General features: G+C 37.3%; 1 protein-coding gene across 2 annotated transcripts in view; it reads right to left on the bottom strand.

Annotated features, from left to right (window-relative positions):
- Nucleotides 1-8415: 8415 nt before the first annotated feature.
- LOC129758707 (proline dehydrogenase 1, mitochondrial) overlaps nucleotides 8416-17964 on the bottom strand; it is a 73634-nt gene continuing 64085 nt past the window's right edge. For both annotated transcript variants that reach the window (XM_055756299.1, XM_055756298.1), the window contains exons 5-11: nucleotides 17452-17516; nucleotides 17181-17359; nucleotides 16938-17112; nucleotides 16704-16865; nucleotides 16449-16640; nucleotides 16212-16389; nucleotides 8416-10404 (exon numbers count right to left, since the gene is read on the bottom strand). In XM_055756299.1, the coding sequence (XP_055612274.1) occupies nucleotides 10199-10404; nucleotides 16212-16389; nucleotides 16449-16640; nucleotides 16704-16865; nucleotides 16938-17112; nucleotides 17181-17359; nucleotides 17452-17516 (1157 nt within the window). In that variant the 3' untranslated portion in view covers nucleotides 8416-10198. The remainder of the gene's footprint in view (nucleotides 10405-16211; nucleotides 16390-16448; nucleotides 16641-16703; nucleotides 16866-16937; nucleotides 17113-17180; nucleotides 17360-17451; nucleotides 17517-17964) is intronic.

Here is a 17964-nt window from a genome sequence, read left to right on the forward strand (position 1 = left end):
TCGACGACTAACTGTGGCCCAACATGAATACATACATCTACATAGAGCTGGGTTTTTCCCCAGCATAAGACATATACGGGAACTCCACGCCGTGCACTCTTCCGGGAGCAGCCCAACATTTCCTCATCCCGTTTTTCTTAACGTAGGGGGGAGGCCAACGATTTACCAACATTCGAAAACGCGGGAAGGAAAATCCTTACCCACGAGAGAAAGCTTTTCCATTTCTACTCCAGACAGGGACTCCTCTCTCTTCGGTGAAGGAGATCCCTCGGAATTATGTTTACTCACTATTTCCTCGCTCGCTATGCTGCTGCTGCTGATAGGCTTCTACAGGATGTTCTCTCCCGCATTGTATCTCCCATCTTTCGAATGTTAAAGGATTTTGGGGTTGTGTAATGCTTCAACTCTTTTTAAAATCTCTCATGCAAGCCTAAAAGTAATGATTTACTCATGGAAATAATATTTGAAAACCGAACTTTTAGACAACAAGGCTTGAACAAATTAAAAATCACTTAAAATCGACTCAGTCTGTTTTTCAAGCTTCGAATCAATAACTTTACGAGAAACATTTTCAAACTCAAGAACAGCATATATATAAGCATGAAAAAAATATTCAAGTTGATGTGCATCTTTTTTAATTGTAAATTTCTCGTAAATTGTTGCGGAAATTGCACCTATTTAGACTCCCGCGCAAATAATTTCCACGCAGAAATATTTTCGCACTGACGCACACATAGACACTCGGTGTCAGTTTTTCAAATCAGCCGTTGCTCGCTTCTGATTTTCGAATCACATTTCTAAAAGGCATAATCGTTGTTGTTTTGAACGAAAATTAAATTATTATGAAACGCGAACCAAGGAGTTTAATAACGAAAATAAATCGAAATACATATCTGTACCAACACGTGAAAAGGATCTATCTCCAAAAGTAAACAAAAACCAATTTCAGTACCTCATGATAGGCCCACATTTGCACTACTTAACGGTAAAACTCTTTTCAGAAAATATTATTCCGTTACATTAAAAACTCAATTTGAGTAAAGGATCTATAAACATTCTCAAACCAGAACTTCCATCACGTTGATATACGCCCTTTACTCCGGAAATTTTTTTCGCTACTACTCCACAAACAAACTCAAAATAATCAATTTGACTCTTTATTGAACATAAAAACATAGTTACAAATGAATTCGAGCTTTTAACTAAAGCTAAAAATAAGAAAATAGCAAAGGGTGTATAAACAGGTTAAACAAAATATTACGTGAGAAAGGTTCTATCTACGATAGCGCATTGTTTTTTCATGAAAATTGATATTTCTTTATTCTAACACATAGTTCTTTGCTATCTGCTTCTAAAATTCGTTTGTCTTGCATAAAAACGCAAAAATTTCAAGTGATTTTTAATTAAGGATTTAAAATAGATTTTATTTTATTCAAACGCATTTTCTTGATATGCCATATATGGAGAATGATCCTTTTTATGTGTTGGTAAAGATTTAACACTTTATTCAACATAAAAACATAGTTGCAAATGAACGCGAGCTTAAAACTGAAGCTAGAAATGAGAAAATAGCAAAGGGTGTATAAACAAGGGAGACAAAATATTAAGTGAGCTAGGTTCTATCTACGATAGTGCGTTGTTTTGTCATGAAAATTGATATCCCTCTATTCTAACATGTAGGGGATGCTTCTAAAATTCGTTAGTCTTTCATAAAAAGTAAAAATTTCAAGTGATTTTAAATTAGCGATTTAAAATAGGTTGTATTTTTTTCAAACGCGTTTTTCTCGGTTCGCCATATTTGGAGATACATCCTTTTCACGTGTTGGTACAGATATGAAGAGAAACGAACAGAAAACAGAATGCATTCTGTACATTCCGGTTCGAGAATGTTGCAGGCTGATAGTAATAGTTACGCTCAAATTAGTATAAAAACTTAATTTTTGGCTCACTTCTACATATTGTCATTTACACTACGAAGACTATAATTAGCCACTTTGAGTTGTATATTGTTTGAAAGGTGGTTATTATTTATTTACATAGTATTCCGTCTCACGACATATCTTGACGAACATAATTCCTAAAATTCACTCGGTCCATGGCAACCGTTCTCCAATTTCTCGGGCATCCCACGTTCGCCAGATCACGCTCCACTTGGTCTAACCATCTCGCTCGTTGCGCCCCCGCTCGTCTTGTTCCTACCGGATTCGTAGCGAACACCTGTTTTGCAGGACAGTCGTCCGGCATTCTCGCAACATGTCCCGCCCAGCGTATCCGGCCAGCTTTCACCACCTTCTGGATACTGGGTTCGCCGTAGAGTCGCGCGAGCTCGTGGATCATCCTTCGCCTCCACACTCCGTTCTCCTGTACGCCTCCAAAGATGGTTCTTAACACTCGTCGCTCAAATACTCCGAGTGTACGCAGGTCCTCCTCGAGCAATATCCATGTCTCGTGCCCGTAGAGAACAACCGGTCTAATGAGCGTCGTATACAGGTTACACTTCGTGCGAGGGCTAAGTCTTCTCGACCGCAGTTGCTTGTGGAGTCCATAGTAGGCACGACTTCCGCTGATAATTCGCCTCCGGATCTCACGGCTGGTGTCATTGTCTGCGGTCACCAGTGAGCCGAGATAGACAAAGTCTTCGACTGGTGGTACTTTTCTGATTGCAAAACTGAAAAATATGTAACCGAACTCGTCCAAACACAGGAGATATAACCAGTTAAAAATGACAATTTTTGTTAAGTATTTTAGAGATATCTCGTTTAAACTTCAAAATTTTTATGTAGTATATTCAGCAAAAGTGTGCAACTTCACTGTCTCCAAAACTCTCTAGAATATATTTTACATGAAAAATCACTCGCCAAAAAGTTATGTTGAAAAAACTGAAAATTTATGATATTTTTCTAGAAATTGTCATAACCTTGAAACGATTATTGATACAGTAATGACTTCTTTGGCAAAGTTGCTAGAATTGATACAAGTTCAAAACATTTCTCAGATAGTATAGCTCTAAAGTGGGTATTAAAAAAGTAAGTTTTTCTAACTGACTGCTAGGTGGATTAATCATTTTTTCAAAAAACTAATTTTTTAGCCCTTGTTATGTTGGTCATTTGTCTCGAAGACACTATAGGTCTAAAACGCATAGTTTTAACAGAAATTAGTTTTGATCGTCTTTTTCATATTTTACTCCTGTGTGCGGCGGTTAAAAATTAGTAAAAAAGAGTTTATTTACAAAAACTTTAATTTTGTCTCCTTTGACTTTGAGATGTTTAACAGTGTTGCCAGGAATATTGAAGCTCGATGATGTGGATTTGGATTTCGAAATACATTTTTTTTTTACATCTAGTTCCAATTTATTTAATTCAACTAAGTTAATGTTCAATGTATTTTGAATGCGCAACTTAAAAAATTGGATGTTTTTTAATAATGCTTTGGATGCCATTTAAAAAATAAAGTATCAAAATAAAGATCAATCCAGCACGTTGACGTAACAAAAGAATGATAATAAAGTTCCCGTACTTTTAAAAAATGCTTCAAAACCGCTACCCAGCCTTCTTTTTTTTTTAAATAAAATCGAACCTTCTGAACAAATAGTTGCAACCTTGGAAACAACATCGAACAAAAAAATCAAGAGTGGTTCGAACTTGCCTCCCGCAGTCGCAATCCGAGATATTAACCAAACACTAGCGCTACAAAGTGCTCCAAACAAGAGTTTAGAGAATTAGCGAAGCTTTTAGGAACAGGCATATAATTAAAAGGGAATTAGCTCCTAATGTTATTTTTGAATAATTATTGGGCAAAATTTTGTCATTAAAAGGTATTTACAAGACACACCGACAGAAATACATTCGATTTTTTTACAAAAGTTTTCGAAAAATGTGCAAACATCTCTCACATAAGAGCAGACATTCCAGAAGTGCAATTTTCATAAATGAAATACCACTCTTAAATAAATCTATAAAAAATCTAAATCATTTTAAATCTTCTTCCAGTATAAAAACAACTCAAACACTCCATTGATTCCAGAAAAAAAACCATCAAATTTGTTACTTTGGTTAACAGAGAACAGGATAAAATTCCAGTTTTTTCAACCAGTTTTTTTTTGTTAGAATGCTGTCCAAATTAGAACTTTCGTAAATTTAGCTTACAAATATCTCCAACATTTTTTTGGAATGAATGTTTTTGTAAAAATATCACTTTTTCATTCAAAAACTTTTCAAATACATAGGTGTGTTTTCAACCACAAGAAAAACACCAGTTTTTGAATCTCAAATTATCAATATTTTTTCAAAAAATATTTAAAACACTAGAAGAAGACCTAAAAGTTGATTCTACTTACTTTTTTAGAGATCTCTAAAGTAAAAAGCCGTAGTAAAATTAGTTTTAAATTCATCGAAAATTTACACCCTTTTGTTTACCTTTTTTTCTAACTACAAAACGTCAAACATTTACCTGGCATCGCGAATAGATTCCTTCAGTCAGTTGCAAATGCCTTCGACGATGCTCGTTTGCAGTTTTTCCGTAAATGACATTCCAAACCTATGTCAGAGCCATTTCTTGGTCATCTTCGGTACCTCATACAGTACTGTTCCGATTTTGTCAGCCCCATCTTGAATTTAGGGCTGACAAAACAGGGTAACTGACAAAATCGGGAAAAAAAATTTTCTTAAAAATAATTTCAATATTGATTTGATAATTGTCCGTTTACTTGTTATTTCGATATTTTATGTCAATACCGTGCTTAGGGGTGACATTGACCTCTTTTCTTTATTTTTTACCCTTCTTACGAAGAAGGGCATACATGTCGCTTGAAAACCCAACTTTCGATTTGAGGCCCAGAGGGCCAAGTGTCACATACCATTCGACTCAGTTCGTCGGGATCGGAACATGTCTGTATGTGTGTATGTATGTGTGTGTTTGTATGTGTGTATGTATATGTGTGTGTTTGTATATGTGTATGTGTGTGTGTATGTTACAAAATAATGTCACTCACGTTTCTCGATGACCGCTTGACCGATTTGAGTTCTTGAGGCGTCAAATGAAAGGTCTTTCCAATAGCAAAATGCAGGACCTGTTAAAGAACTCAACCCTAAGTGATTGTTTACAAACACCCTTCATACAATGGATTGTGTACATATTATTTGAAAAACCGTTGGTGCGTAGCTGCAGGATTGATAAGCAATTGCAAAACAGCTGAATTTGTTGATCACATAAGTTAGATCACTTTAAACTTAATACATCTTGAACCTATCAGCACGTGTTGACAGCTCACTTCTGCAAACATTACAGAAATGCTTCATGATTAAGTGTCAATATTCAACAACCTCTTTCTGCTTCCAACCGCCGGTGAGGTAAGTTCTAAACGCCAAATAAAATCTGAAAATACTGTTTCCTAATATGTACATACGTTTACCAATTTTTCCGCAGTAATATCGGAAAACTATCAAGAACCTTCGTTATAATAAACTTTTAAAAGCGTCACCATTAATAGCAAAGCTCTGTGTAGAGCAAGGTGTGTACTATCCTAAGTGTTTCAAATTGTATGGTTTTCAAAACAGATGGCTTTTTTTAACAATTTACAGATGTCTCCAAAAATAGTGGCTGTTGAGAAAAAAAACGAAACTCGCTCAGCAATAAAGAGAAAGTCAATATCCTTCGGAATCTTGAGGACAAGGCTGCGAAGAAAGCAAATATCGCGAAGAAGTACAACATCCATCCAACAACCGTCAGAAAAATTCAAAAGAATGCTGACTCCATACTTCGTGCGGCATCCAACACGTCGTGTCGTTTTGGTAAGACTGTTTTATTTTTTTTGGTTTCTTAACCAACGACGCCTGAACAAAACAGTTTCTTCGACCATGCTCATAGTCAAAGCTCAAACATTTGCTGAAAGTTGCAACATCCCAGATTCATTTAAATTTTCGCTGCACTGGATACATAACTTCAAAAAGCGGTATGGTATAATATCTCGGAATCCCAGAGCCTTTAAGAACGTCAAACTTCCCGTTACGTACCTTGCATCCAAAAGTGCATGGATGACCAGGGACCTGTTCCGTTTCTGGTTTTTCAAAGATTTCGTTTCTGCAGTACGGCGATTCGCAGCTGAAAACATGATCCCACCCAAGGCGATAAATTTGTGCACGAAGACAACATTCCACTGGCGCAGCTGATGTGTACAAGGAACTATCGCGATGATAGCAGGATTGCTCATAATGTGGAAGAACGATATGCGAGCAAGGCATACACCGATGCAGAAATCCTAATCCTTGTTCTGGACGACCAATCAGCGACAAATGAAGAAGCAGAGCATCCTGAGGAACCAGACCAGAGTGCATCTCACATCACTGAAATGGATGAATCATCGTATGAAGGGACAACCAGCCATGCAGAAGCGGTGGGAATGTTCGATAAAATCATCGATTGGGCAGAGGAATCATCCCTTTCGATTGATGACATCATGTGTCTGCGTCGTATTCGTCAGGTAGCTATGGTAAAATCTCTGGAAAACTGATGTTAAACCACAAGCAATGGAGTGTTTTAATTTGAAGTATGTAATGGTACTTTTTTATGGATTAACAACAATAAATGTTTTATTTTGAACCGTCCCTGATTTTTCTGAATTAAAAAAGAATAAAAAATATGTTTCATGGAAAACGACAAATCCACGTGGTTTGTGGATAGTTCCCTAAGGGACTATCCATGAACCACGTAGAATCATTTTTGGTAATTTCAGACTCCCCCTTCCCTCTTGTATACTTTTGTCCATATAAAATTTCTAAAATTTGTATAGAGCGTAGACTTTGGCAAACCCCCCCCCCCCCTCCATCCAGAAGTCTACGTGGTTTATGGATGATCCCTAAGGGCTATTCATAAACCATGTGATCAAAGTGTAGTCAAGTTTCAACCTCCTTCCATTCGTCATCAATGAAAACTCTTATGAACCTTCAATCACCCCCAACCCTTAAAATTCCAACCCTTAAAATACCAAGTGGTTAATGGGTGGTCCTCTACGTGGGTCAAGACAACCCCCAAAAAACATACAGTGTTAAATGACTGGGAATTTTAGTTCAAAAGCAGAAAATTTCAACTAAATTTAAAGGCTGACAAAATCGGGATAAAATGCTGACAAAATCGGGGGTAGACAAAATCGGGAGCTGACAAAATCGGAACAATACTGTATTGAGGCTGAGAGTTTTTCCTACAAGATGGATCACATGGGATGTTTTTTTAGGTGCAGACCTGTGAGTTTGACAGTTTGACACTAAAACCCCAAAAGCAAAAAAAAAACTACAGATGACAATGGTCGATTTTAAGGTCGAAGGTCGAGGCTTCAGTACACAGTAAACGAAAATTACCGAGTTCGGTAATTTTTTACCGAAATCCTAACATGTGTAAATCGTTAAACTGTTCGGTAATTTTGTCGGTAAAAAATAAACGAACATCGGTAAATCGATTCTTCATTTACCGATGTTCATTTATTTTTTACCGAAAAAATTACCGAACAGTTTAACGATTTACACATGTTAGGATTTCGGTAAAAAAATTACCGAACTCGGTAATTTTCGTTTACTGTGTACATCACAGAGGATCCAGTGTTACTCTCCAGTAACTCTCAAAAGGATCCACAAAAAAAAAACCGATTTTTTTTAAAGAAATTTTTTTATGCTGAAGAATTTTTCAGGGGACTCTCCTTGAGCAATTGGTAGAAGTGAAGTGGCTCAGTTGTCAAAATTTAGGCGTTCGTTGAAAAAAACCCTGTTAAGCCCTGTTAAATAAATAAATAAAAAAATAAATAAATAAATATATAAATTAGCGTTTTAGTAGCGAGCATCGTCGAATAAATGTTTCACTTTCTGAAAAAATGTATGGAGGTCTAAGGAAAGTTTTTTGAGCTATTCTTGTTTTTTTTCGGTTTAAACTGATAGCCAAAATTTCAAAGAAGGTTTAGCACGTAGATATTAGTTGTTTGGTTAATTAGATTAGATGCTATAGGTATAAGAAAGTTGTGAGTATTTAAAAAAAAACATGTACATTACTTTCCATTTTTTATAAGTGACTATTTCATAGAAAACTTCTTCTGAGAAAAAACTGATTTTACAATGAATGAGAAAATTGAAAGTAAAAAAAGTTTACCTTGATGTGATACATCACTACTTCCCATCAATGACACATCTAACTTGCTCTATCTTTCGACAGCTTTTTTCTTTTATTTTGGATTCAATATCTTTACACATCTTACAATAAGAACAAGGTATTTTTTGTTTTCTTTATTATTTGATGTTAATTACTCGTTAGAATTAGTTTATTTTCATGTCGGCTGGCTGTTTTGGATGGATAGCCTCCGCTTTATCGATCTCAAAACTTCCAAGAGACGTGTGTTTTTGTTTGTTTTTTTTTCAGTTTTGCTCGATTCATCAATTGTGACTACGAATTGTTTAGTTGTTTTTTTTTCTTTCCCTCCATAATAGTAGGTATATGCGCTTGTAGAATGGTGTACATTTGAAATAGGTAATTTTTGTTTGTAGTTTTTCTTGTTGTTCCAAATTATCCATTTTTTTTTTTCAAGTTCTGCCCGCTTTCCCGTTATCCTTCCTAAAAATATGCACCAATCATTGTTACACAGCATTTCACATCACACTATTGTAAGAACTTTGTTTTCTTCTCGTTTGTTTTGTTTTCATCTTTGTGCGTGTGTTGTTTCGTGGTAATTGTGTTTTTATTTCTTTCAATGTTTTTAAAGTAGCAACTTTGGTTATTTACTGGGAACAGAATATGTCAACAACACACGCCGCTTCTTCAGTACGATTCGACTTACAACAATACACAATATACATACAGGTTTTAGTTTTAGTTTCAAGAGTTTATCCATCTTTAGTTACGATACGATTTAATCTTCACATTTTATTGTCAACATTTGAATTGTAATCAGTGTCATATTGAAAGCGTTTGTCATTCAATAGTGTTGTTTTGGTTTTCTTTTTTTGGGTTACGAAGGGATTTAGAATAATGGAATTTTGTGTGTATACAGATTAAAACATTCCTTAGCCTGTTTGTATGTTTGGCGCTGAAAGAAAAATGTTGTGTGTTCTAATTAGATGTGTGTCTTCGGGATTGAAAGTAACTCGGAACGACCACGTGGTTGAAATCACGTTTTGACAGTCAGTACACATACATTAAACGCGGATATGTTGAAGAAATGGTGTAACATGCAGATTTGTATTTAGACTCTGTTTCTAACTGGAACGGTTTATTGGTAAAACACATTTTTCTCGGTTGATGGTAATCTCAAGTAACTGGCTTACGCAGTAGGTAGCTACTATTTGTCGTCCTGAGGCAGTTTCTGTACTAAACTAAATTCTGATTAGGGGGTTTTGCATATTTCCTTATGAAACAGTGCGGAAGTTGAGTGAGAAAACAATGAGTCTTGGATGAGAAACTCCACGAACGAATACGGTAGAAGGAGTTTTTTTGCAGTAATTTTTCAAATAAAGTAATACCACTTTGGTGCAGCTGCCTTATGAGCGTAACAGATAAAATTGTGACTTTATTTTTCACATCGGGCTTACATCGTTAAAACTAGCAACTAAAATTACAATCACAAATTTATTCGCAGTAAAAGCAGATGATATTCTTGAAAAACAAACGTAAAACATGGGACGTCTTTTTGATTAGTTGGTTGATTTTTTTTTCGAGATGGGTTGCATAGTTTCGAGACTGTACTTTTTCTTAACTAATTAATCGCTCAGGCAAGACTGAAACCTAGCTCAAATATCATTCCGATTGTTCGAGTTCAGTTTTAGCTTGGTCGGTCAAAAATATTTAAAACGATTCTATGAGAAATCACAAATTCCTAGTCCATTTGGTTGTCCTGATCATGTAACCCAAGTCTAAAACTCTAAATAAGGATTCTTCAGTACGACTAACAGTTTCACATTTCAATTTGAGGTCCTACTACAGTGTGTTTAAAACTTTTTTGTTCCGTTCTATCTGCCCAGTGTGTACGTGTATGGGTGTATTTAGTGTGTTTTCGGTGTGTCTATCTCACTTGGGACGTAACATCGCTATCTCGAGTTTAGTTTATGCTTCAAGCACTATACAACCTATACATACTATAGAGTCTAAATAGCTTAAATTGTTTAAATAGTTCTAACACCGCACCGGGAGGCATTTGGTTTTTTCCTTCTTCTTCTTCTTTTTCTGCTTAGATTGGCGTGTATTTGCCCTTTGGCGTGTAGAACAATTGACCTTTGGCCAGTCTCTTGGTGATTTCGGTGAGCAGCAGCCGCTTTTCCTTCTTGATCTTCTGCAGCACGCCCTTGTTTTCCTGAGCTCGCCGTGATAGGTACGGCAGCACCTCCTGGACCGGACCGTACGGGATGTACTTGTAGGCCGAGTAGCCGGCTTGACCTGTAAGAAAAAAACGGTTTACGTTTAGGAGGTGTATCAGACCTTGGTGTAAACTATCAAGAATAGATGATGGCCTTCGAAACGGCGAAACTCTGAAAGGAATGACAAGAAACATTGGTCTGACAGGTCCTAGACCTATACCTTATGCCTACACGAGTCATATGATCACAGATCACTAGTAGTAACTTAGATAGACAGTATTGCCAATCCGACAATAGAAGAGTAAGGAGGTATTGGATTATTATTGTGGCGGTTACACTAGGGTGCCCGCTAAACGCTAAAATGGCCGTCCTTAGAAAATGTATGTTCTACGAATGTTCAGAAGAAAGAATTCGAAGAAAAGTAAGGCTGAAAAATATAGTAACATTGACAAACCTGAACAAGGACTCTGGCTGCCTAAAAAGGCCTAATCGGCGAAAGAGCAGGTCTTAGTCACAGAGATAGACTTGATATGCAAAGCAATACGCACCCGAAAATGCGAACTGCTCTTCGAGCTAAAAAAAACACGGTGGTAAAGAACGCCGACTTCAAGGAGCATGTTGAAAGTACCCTAGGAGGTGAAGCGACTGTCTAAACACTATCGCAGGTCGCATCTATTGAATGCAAGGACTTGGATTAGTTTACCACTGCAGAGGAGCTCGAGAAAGCACTCTCCAGCATACCTTACCTGGTATGAGCAACGGATCAGAAGCTATAAAACTGAGAAAGGCGTACGCGGCTGACACGCTACTGACGGTAGCGGTAGGAAGCGTAAGAGTTGGGTGGTCAGTGGGGCACTTTAGAACCGCGCCCAGGATTACGAAACAAATGCAACGCTGCTTTAATTGCTGGGACTTTGGTCACCAATCCCGAAGCTGCAACGGCCCCGACCGTTCACGATGTTGCCGAAGATGTGGTGAAGAAGGACACTTCGCTAGAGTTTGCAAAAATTAACCGAAATGCATACTGTGCAAGCAGGCGGACGACAACGCTCACGAAACTGGTGGCTTGGACTGCCAGGCATACAAAAAGGCAAAGCCAGTAAAATTGGATGTAATTCAGCTAAACCTCAACCATAGCAAGGTTGCACAGCTTCTGCTGGAGCAAACGGTAGGCAAAAGGAAGTGCGACCATACAGAATTCCGGCTGGAAACGGTAATTGGACAGCGGATAAGTCTGGCTTAGCGCTGTCTACGCCACGGGACGTTTTCCTATCCAGGAGATAGTGTTAGATTCTCGGGACGGACTCGTGATTGCTAAAACGAACGGCATCTTTTTCTGCAGCTGCTACGCTCCACCAAGATGAACTATCGGGGAGTTCAACACTCACGAACTGACAGGAAGGGCCCCTGTAGTAATAGGAGGAGATTTCAACGTTTGGCCGGTTAACTTGGGTAGTAGGTGCAACAACCTTAGGGGCCAAAGTCTGCTAGAGTCCTTCACGAGACTGGAGGTTGAGCTGTGCAATACTGGATCTATCAGCACCTATCGAAAGCATGGAATACCAGACAGAACGTCAGTTATAAATATCACCTTTTCGAGCCCATCATTAAAAACTGACATAAATTGGAGAGTGTGACGATTATACGCACCAGGCAATACGTTATAACGGCATCTTTTTCTGCAGCTGCTACGCTCCACCAAGATGAACTATCGGGGAGTTCAACACTCACGAACTGACAGGAAGGGCCCCTGTAGTAATAGGAGGAGATTTCAACGTTTGGCCGGTTAACTTGGGTAGGAGATCGAAATCCGGTGGAAAAAGGGGTAACTGCCGTGCCACCGACGATGAACGGAATTCAAGAATGCAGTCCCACCACGTCTAATTTTTCTCGATACAAAAAAAAGCAGATGTAGACGTTGTAGTTAGACAACGATACACATGAGCTTTACCAAAAATAATATATTCAAAGATACCGAGCTCTTGGAATTTTGCATATAAATGCCAACGGACGATCTTTTAACAAACCTTAACACCATCTACTGACAGAAAAGGTCAACATTTCTCAATAATTGAATTTTTCACTTGTGCCCCTCGTTCCGGGGGGTTTAAAATGCACTCTAATTTGCTTTTGTTCAAATTTGGAATACATTTGCAAAATGCACTCTGACATACTTTCACCAATTTTTGGAGAAAAACTATTCCATTGACTCAATTTAATTGAGAACCTGACTCGTTTTTGTGCATTCAGATTCCTCAATTGAAAATAATAATCTTCATTTAAAACAGATAACTTATTTGTATTGCATATCTCGTTGAGCCTGATTATTGATTCCAAATTCCACAGAACAGTGCTGAAAATATTGCGATTAAGGGTTTTGATGACTTGGCCAAGTATTTATTTTGACTGGGATCCTGATTTATGTTATAATACAGATTATTTTACTAAGGTCTTAATTTAATTTAGTCTAATTCATTCAGATGAAGATAAATTTTATTTAGTTTTATTAAGATGTTTAATTCAAAATCTTAAAATTGTAAAGTTTTCCAGTTTAAGTTTAAACAACTAGGGTAACAGACTTATTTTGCTCTCTTATAAAACAAATAATCATGAAATTTTTAGCAAATATTGTAGAAGCCCGGACACTCAATGTAATGCACTATTTTTTTCATTATTACTTGATCCATAAGAGAGCTAATCAAGGTGGTCCATAATAGGTCCCCTGGTCCAATATAAGTCCGTTACCCTAGTAGCCACTTGAAAGCAAGTGATAAATATAATAGTTTAGAAATTTAAAATTTTTAAAATGATTTCATATCAGGAAATGCTATTTCGCTTTATTTTTTTTTTTTCAAAATCAGCCATTTCTTTAATAATAAAACAGAAAGTAGTGTTTTCTAACTGTCAAATTAGATTTAGAATAAAAAATTCAAACTTGTCCACGTCACCGGATGTCCTGATGGGATAGGGGTTTGCCAAACGTCCACGCTTGAAAACGCAGGGGGAGGAGGGGCTCTAAAATCTCATTTTTCTATCCGCGTGGTATCTGAACGGCCCCCAAGGAAAAAAAAAGAGCTTTGAATAGCGAATGACGATCACTCTGATACCGAAAAACCGTGCTAATTCTGGAGAGCCAAGACCATGTAGAGAAAGACCTCATTGTGTTTGTTGTGCAAATGAACCCTCAAACTGCTAGTTATTTCCGACCGTGTAGTATAAATTGGTTTTTTTTTCCTTAGCGTGTTTTACTAAATAGTTGCATTTCTGCCGCAGTAGTTGATGGTGGCGCTTTTAGATTTTGTCCGTCGATTCCCGCAAGAGTTCCGAATCTTGTAATGGATAATTTTTGGCTTTACCGAGTTTAGGGTAATCGAAAGAAAAAGTTTTTTTTTGTGATTGGTTGGAACGACAGTTAAAAACTATGATCAATTTGTGATGTCATTTAGCCTTTGGATTCTTCTGTTTTCCTCGTTCGTCAGTAATCTTCCATTTCGGAAACACACATATTTTGGATTTTCATCGCATTTTTTTATCCCTAACGAGCTTGAATAAATATCGGTAGCATTTTGTCATTGATTCGATGTCATGATGTTTTACTTTTTTCTTCTTACTGTAGAGTTAAACTTTTACACAAGCCAAAGGTGAAATATAAAGAATTAAATTCAAGGGTAAACTTTCCGAAGACCATGAGAAATTTTGACTTCTGAGAAAAAAAGTTAAAGAATTTATAGAAGTTTTTTGTTCGTCAATTTTAGGGATCGAAGCAACCAGTTGTTGTGAAGTGACGTGTTCTTGCCAAGCTGCTGCCAGATACCTCGAAAATTTGAAAATGTTTGGGAAAAAGTTATTTATTGAACCTACAATTCAAACAGAATAAGACGAATTCATACGGCTTTTTTTAACCAGAGGATTTTGAAGAGCCGATGTGTAAAACTATTGTGACAAGAACCAGCTTACCAGGACAAGGGCGGATGGTGATGAAATTACAGCATATAAAATAACCGGAAGTCACCCTCAAAAGATTGAGACGTTATCGTGAACATTTGGTGAGTTTGTTCCATTTATCTCTATGTCTCAGAAAAATATTTCGGAAGTTCAAGGAAGTTTTTGTCTTGAGAAGGAAAAGAATTTCAAAAGTCCACTGAATCTACAGGCAACAAATCATCCACGACATTCTTTCTCAATTCAAAGTTTTGAATCGAGGTACAATCGTGGAAAATACTTTTGAACATAAGATAAATAGGTATCACAAAAACTAAATGATTGTTGGAAGCGGCGTCCGAAATTCTGGTTGTTGCTGTTTCCGAACTTAAATTAACACAAGCTGCCCTCCCAAATCTTAGAAGCCAATGTTCAATTCATTCATTCAACTAACCCACAGATACTAGAAGAAAAGATTTTCCATCGATGATAATGATCGCTTATATGGTAGCATCCACCCTTTTAACTATTTTTAACTTTTACATTGTATAAGTTGCGTTCCAGCTCTTAAATCATCAACATATATTTATTTATAATCCATATGAAGCGTTAGGCAGGGAACTCCACGCTTTATTCTTCCCTTTGTTCCAGTATCTTTTGCGGTATTTACCACATGGCTGGCCTGGCCGTAGTAGTATCTGCAATGCATGTTTTATGTAACAGATACTATGTTGAAAAGGAGAATGAAGAACGAAGTTTTTCATTTTCCAGGATGCTTACATGTTTTGGCTATGTTGGTAGAAGAAGAAGAAGAAGTTTTCTGTTTGTCAATTTCTTCCAATTACACAAAAGACTGGAGTTTTGACGAAATTAAAAAAAAAAATTCAACCATATGTAATCTTTGATATTTCTTAAAGCTTAAGCTTCATTTTGCAAATCATTTTGCAGTCTTCTACAAGTTTTTAATCCGGTTAAATAACTCTTGAATGATTTATTAAAATTTCTAAAAATTGTAGGTTTTAATTTTTTAAGCGTTGTATTTCTGAAACTAAAATATCCAAGCAAGATCTGAATACTTGATTCAATGAAGCATAATAAAAAGATTCAAAATCTGTTTTAGTGCACTTCGAATACACCATGGGCGAGAAGAGTGTCCTTATTGTAAAAGATTTGGACTCAGATCTTCCTACGCTAATCAGTAAACCCTACTTAACACTTGGGTTTATACAAAGGAATACGCAGAACTTCAAAGATATCTACTAAGATTTATGTTTTGTACACACGTAACGAGCACACTGGAGTACGGAATCCAAGTGTGGTTACATCACATCACATCAACCGCATCGATAAAATGCAAAAGCGATTACTCCTATGTGCTTTACGATGTCTGTCGGGGAGTAATCCTATTTTACTACCTCGCAGCCTCGCACCGAATATCGTTCGTGGATCGATTAGCAATGAAGAACTCTTCAAAGGGATGAATCATCTCAGAGAATAAAAATCCATTCATCTTTCAGCGAACAACATCGACTGCAACGTTCTTCTGATCCGTCTACCCTCAATGTTCCTTCACGGAATCTACGTATTTTTTTGTGTTTATACCCAAAAATGGACCCAAAAACCAAAACTAAATTTATTCAAGTTTTTTGCTGAACTTTGAAATAACAAGAATAAATTCGGGCAGTTTTCCATAAAATCCAGATGCACCAAAGTCCTGCCCGGAAAAGGGATGAATCATCCTAAGAGATGCCGGAACAAAAAAGTCCTGTCTGGGATGGACCAAACTTGTCTCGAATAGTTTATTGAATATCCGGGCAATCTTGAATGTTTATGTTATCCAATTGAGCTTGAAAATTTTACATCTTTTTGAAAAAGTTGATCAGTCTTGTTTTTAATATTTTTTTATAAGTTTGAGTCCAAAATTAAAATGACGTTATGAACTTAATACTAAATAATTCTACGCACCTAACGGGAAAGTGATGTAGTCGCACATGCCCAGCAGCTGGCCGAAACAGATAACCTTGTCCTCCGGATGGATGCCGATTTCCTCCATCTTCTTGATGGCGAATCGGACAGTGTCTTCGTTGTGGGATGCCACCATGATGGCAATCATCTTCGGATCGATGTTGGCGTCTTTCAGAAGCTGGCAAAAGGAGAGATTGTGTTACAAATCTTGGTAGATGAATCCTAATGTGTACTTACCCTGATTCTTCTCAAGCACTCCGTCAACGTCTTGTGATACATTTCGGTAGTGGCTTCAAAGGATGGGTTCGTTGGATCTTCGTAGCCTAGGGCGGCGGCACGGGCACGTTCCTGCTCGATGTAAGCTCCCCGCACCAACTTGGCGCCGAAGTAGAAGTTCTGTCGCTTTGCCTGTTCCAGATCGGTGCAAACCTTCGAGGGTTAAATATGTGTTAATTCCTGTGATCATTCTGAGATCTACTAGATCATTGGTACCTCTTTGTAAGTATCCTTCAAATAGCACTGGTAGGTGTTGAAAACGATTGCTTTCTCGGTGTTGTACTTCCGCATCATTTCCAGGGTGATGCGAGAGATGGCCGGCTGGAAGTAGGTCTGCTCAGCGTCAATCATTATACGCACGTCCAAGTCTTGGGCAGCCTGTTGTCGGGGAGGAGATCAGCTTGAAAGATACCATTTTTGATAATCTTCTAGAACTTTAGAAAATCTTACCTTAACGATGGTGTTCAAGCGCCGGATCATGTTGCGGAACATTTCCTCCTCCTTGTGGGGAATCTGGGAGATCAATCGTCGCATCTGGCCGGAAACGGGATCAGGCACTCGGAAGGTATCACTGAGCTCGCAGTCTTCGTTGATGATACCGGACCAGGGGAACAAATGAAGAATGCTAGAAAACAAATATAAAGAATTTATTTTAACTTGTCAAATTTCTTATAGATATAAAACTGATCTCACCCATCCTTGTCCGAGGTGACCTTCTCGAGGAACTTTTTGACCTCCTTCTTGTCGGTCACGTTCTCCAGGTAGCGTTCGAGATCCTGAATAGTCTTGTGATGTGTTAGTACGTTGCCGTGCGTTCCGGCTAGCTCGCGCATGTAGCTACGGGCCTTCATGATGACTTCGGACAGTTGAAGCTAGAAAGATGGAATAGAAACGGATAAAATTTAAATAATTACCTAATTGTAGAATTGTACGTGTGCTAGACTCTTATTGTAAATAAGCTTACCAACAGTTGAGGTCTACCCAAAGCCGTTAGTTTGATGGCGGTGATACCGGTTCCAAAGGTTGCACCTGCAAAACGAAAGATCAACATTAGTAAAGTCCCAATAAGCAGAAGTATTAGGTTTGTATAAATTTTTCATGTTTTGATCTGCAAGGGTCACGTAAAGCTCTAACCCTTCGTTTCATAAAGTTACAAATTTGCAACAATTAATGTATAGAAAAGTGGAAAAATCGTATTTTATTTTAATTTTTTTTCTTGATGTACGCATCATTTTCAACTGTTTAAAATGATTTTTAAGGAAAAATAAAAAATCATGAAACGAAGGGCTAACTTCGACAACAGCTTCGTATTGTGCTGCTCGAATCGACTGATTGAAAATCATGATTTTATATTAACCTTTTAATTTTATTTATTACAACAATTTTGATTTTTTTCCGAATTTTATTAAAAAACTTTTAGAACTAATCCAGATTTGAGCTTCTGAAGTATCATTTTTCATGAACAAAATTCTCATTT

Source organism: Uranotaenia lowii, chromosome 3, assembly GCF_029784155.1.
Source record: "Uranotaenia lowii strain MFRU-FL chromosome 3, ASM2978415v1, whole genome shotgun sequence".
Classification (NCBI taxonomy): Eukaryota; Metazoa; Arthropoda; class Insecta; order Diptera; family Culicidae; genus Uranotaenia; species Uranotaenia lowii.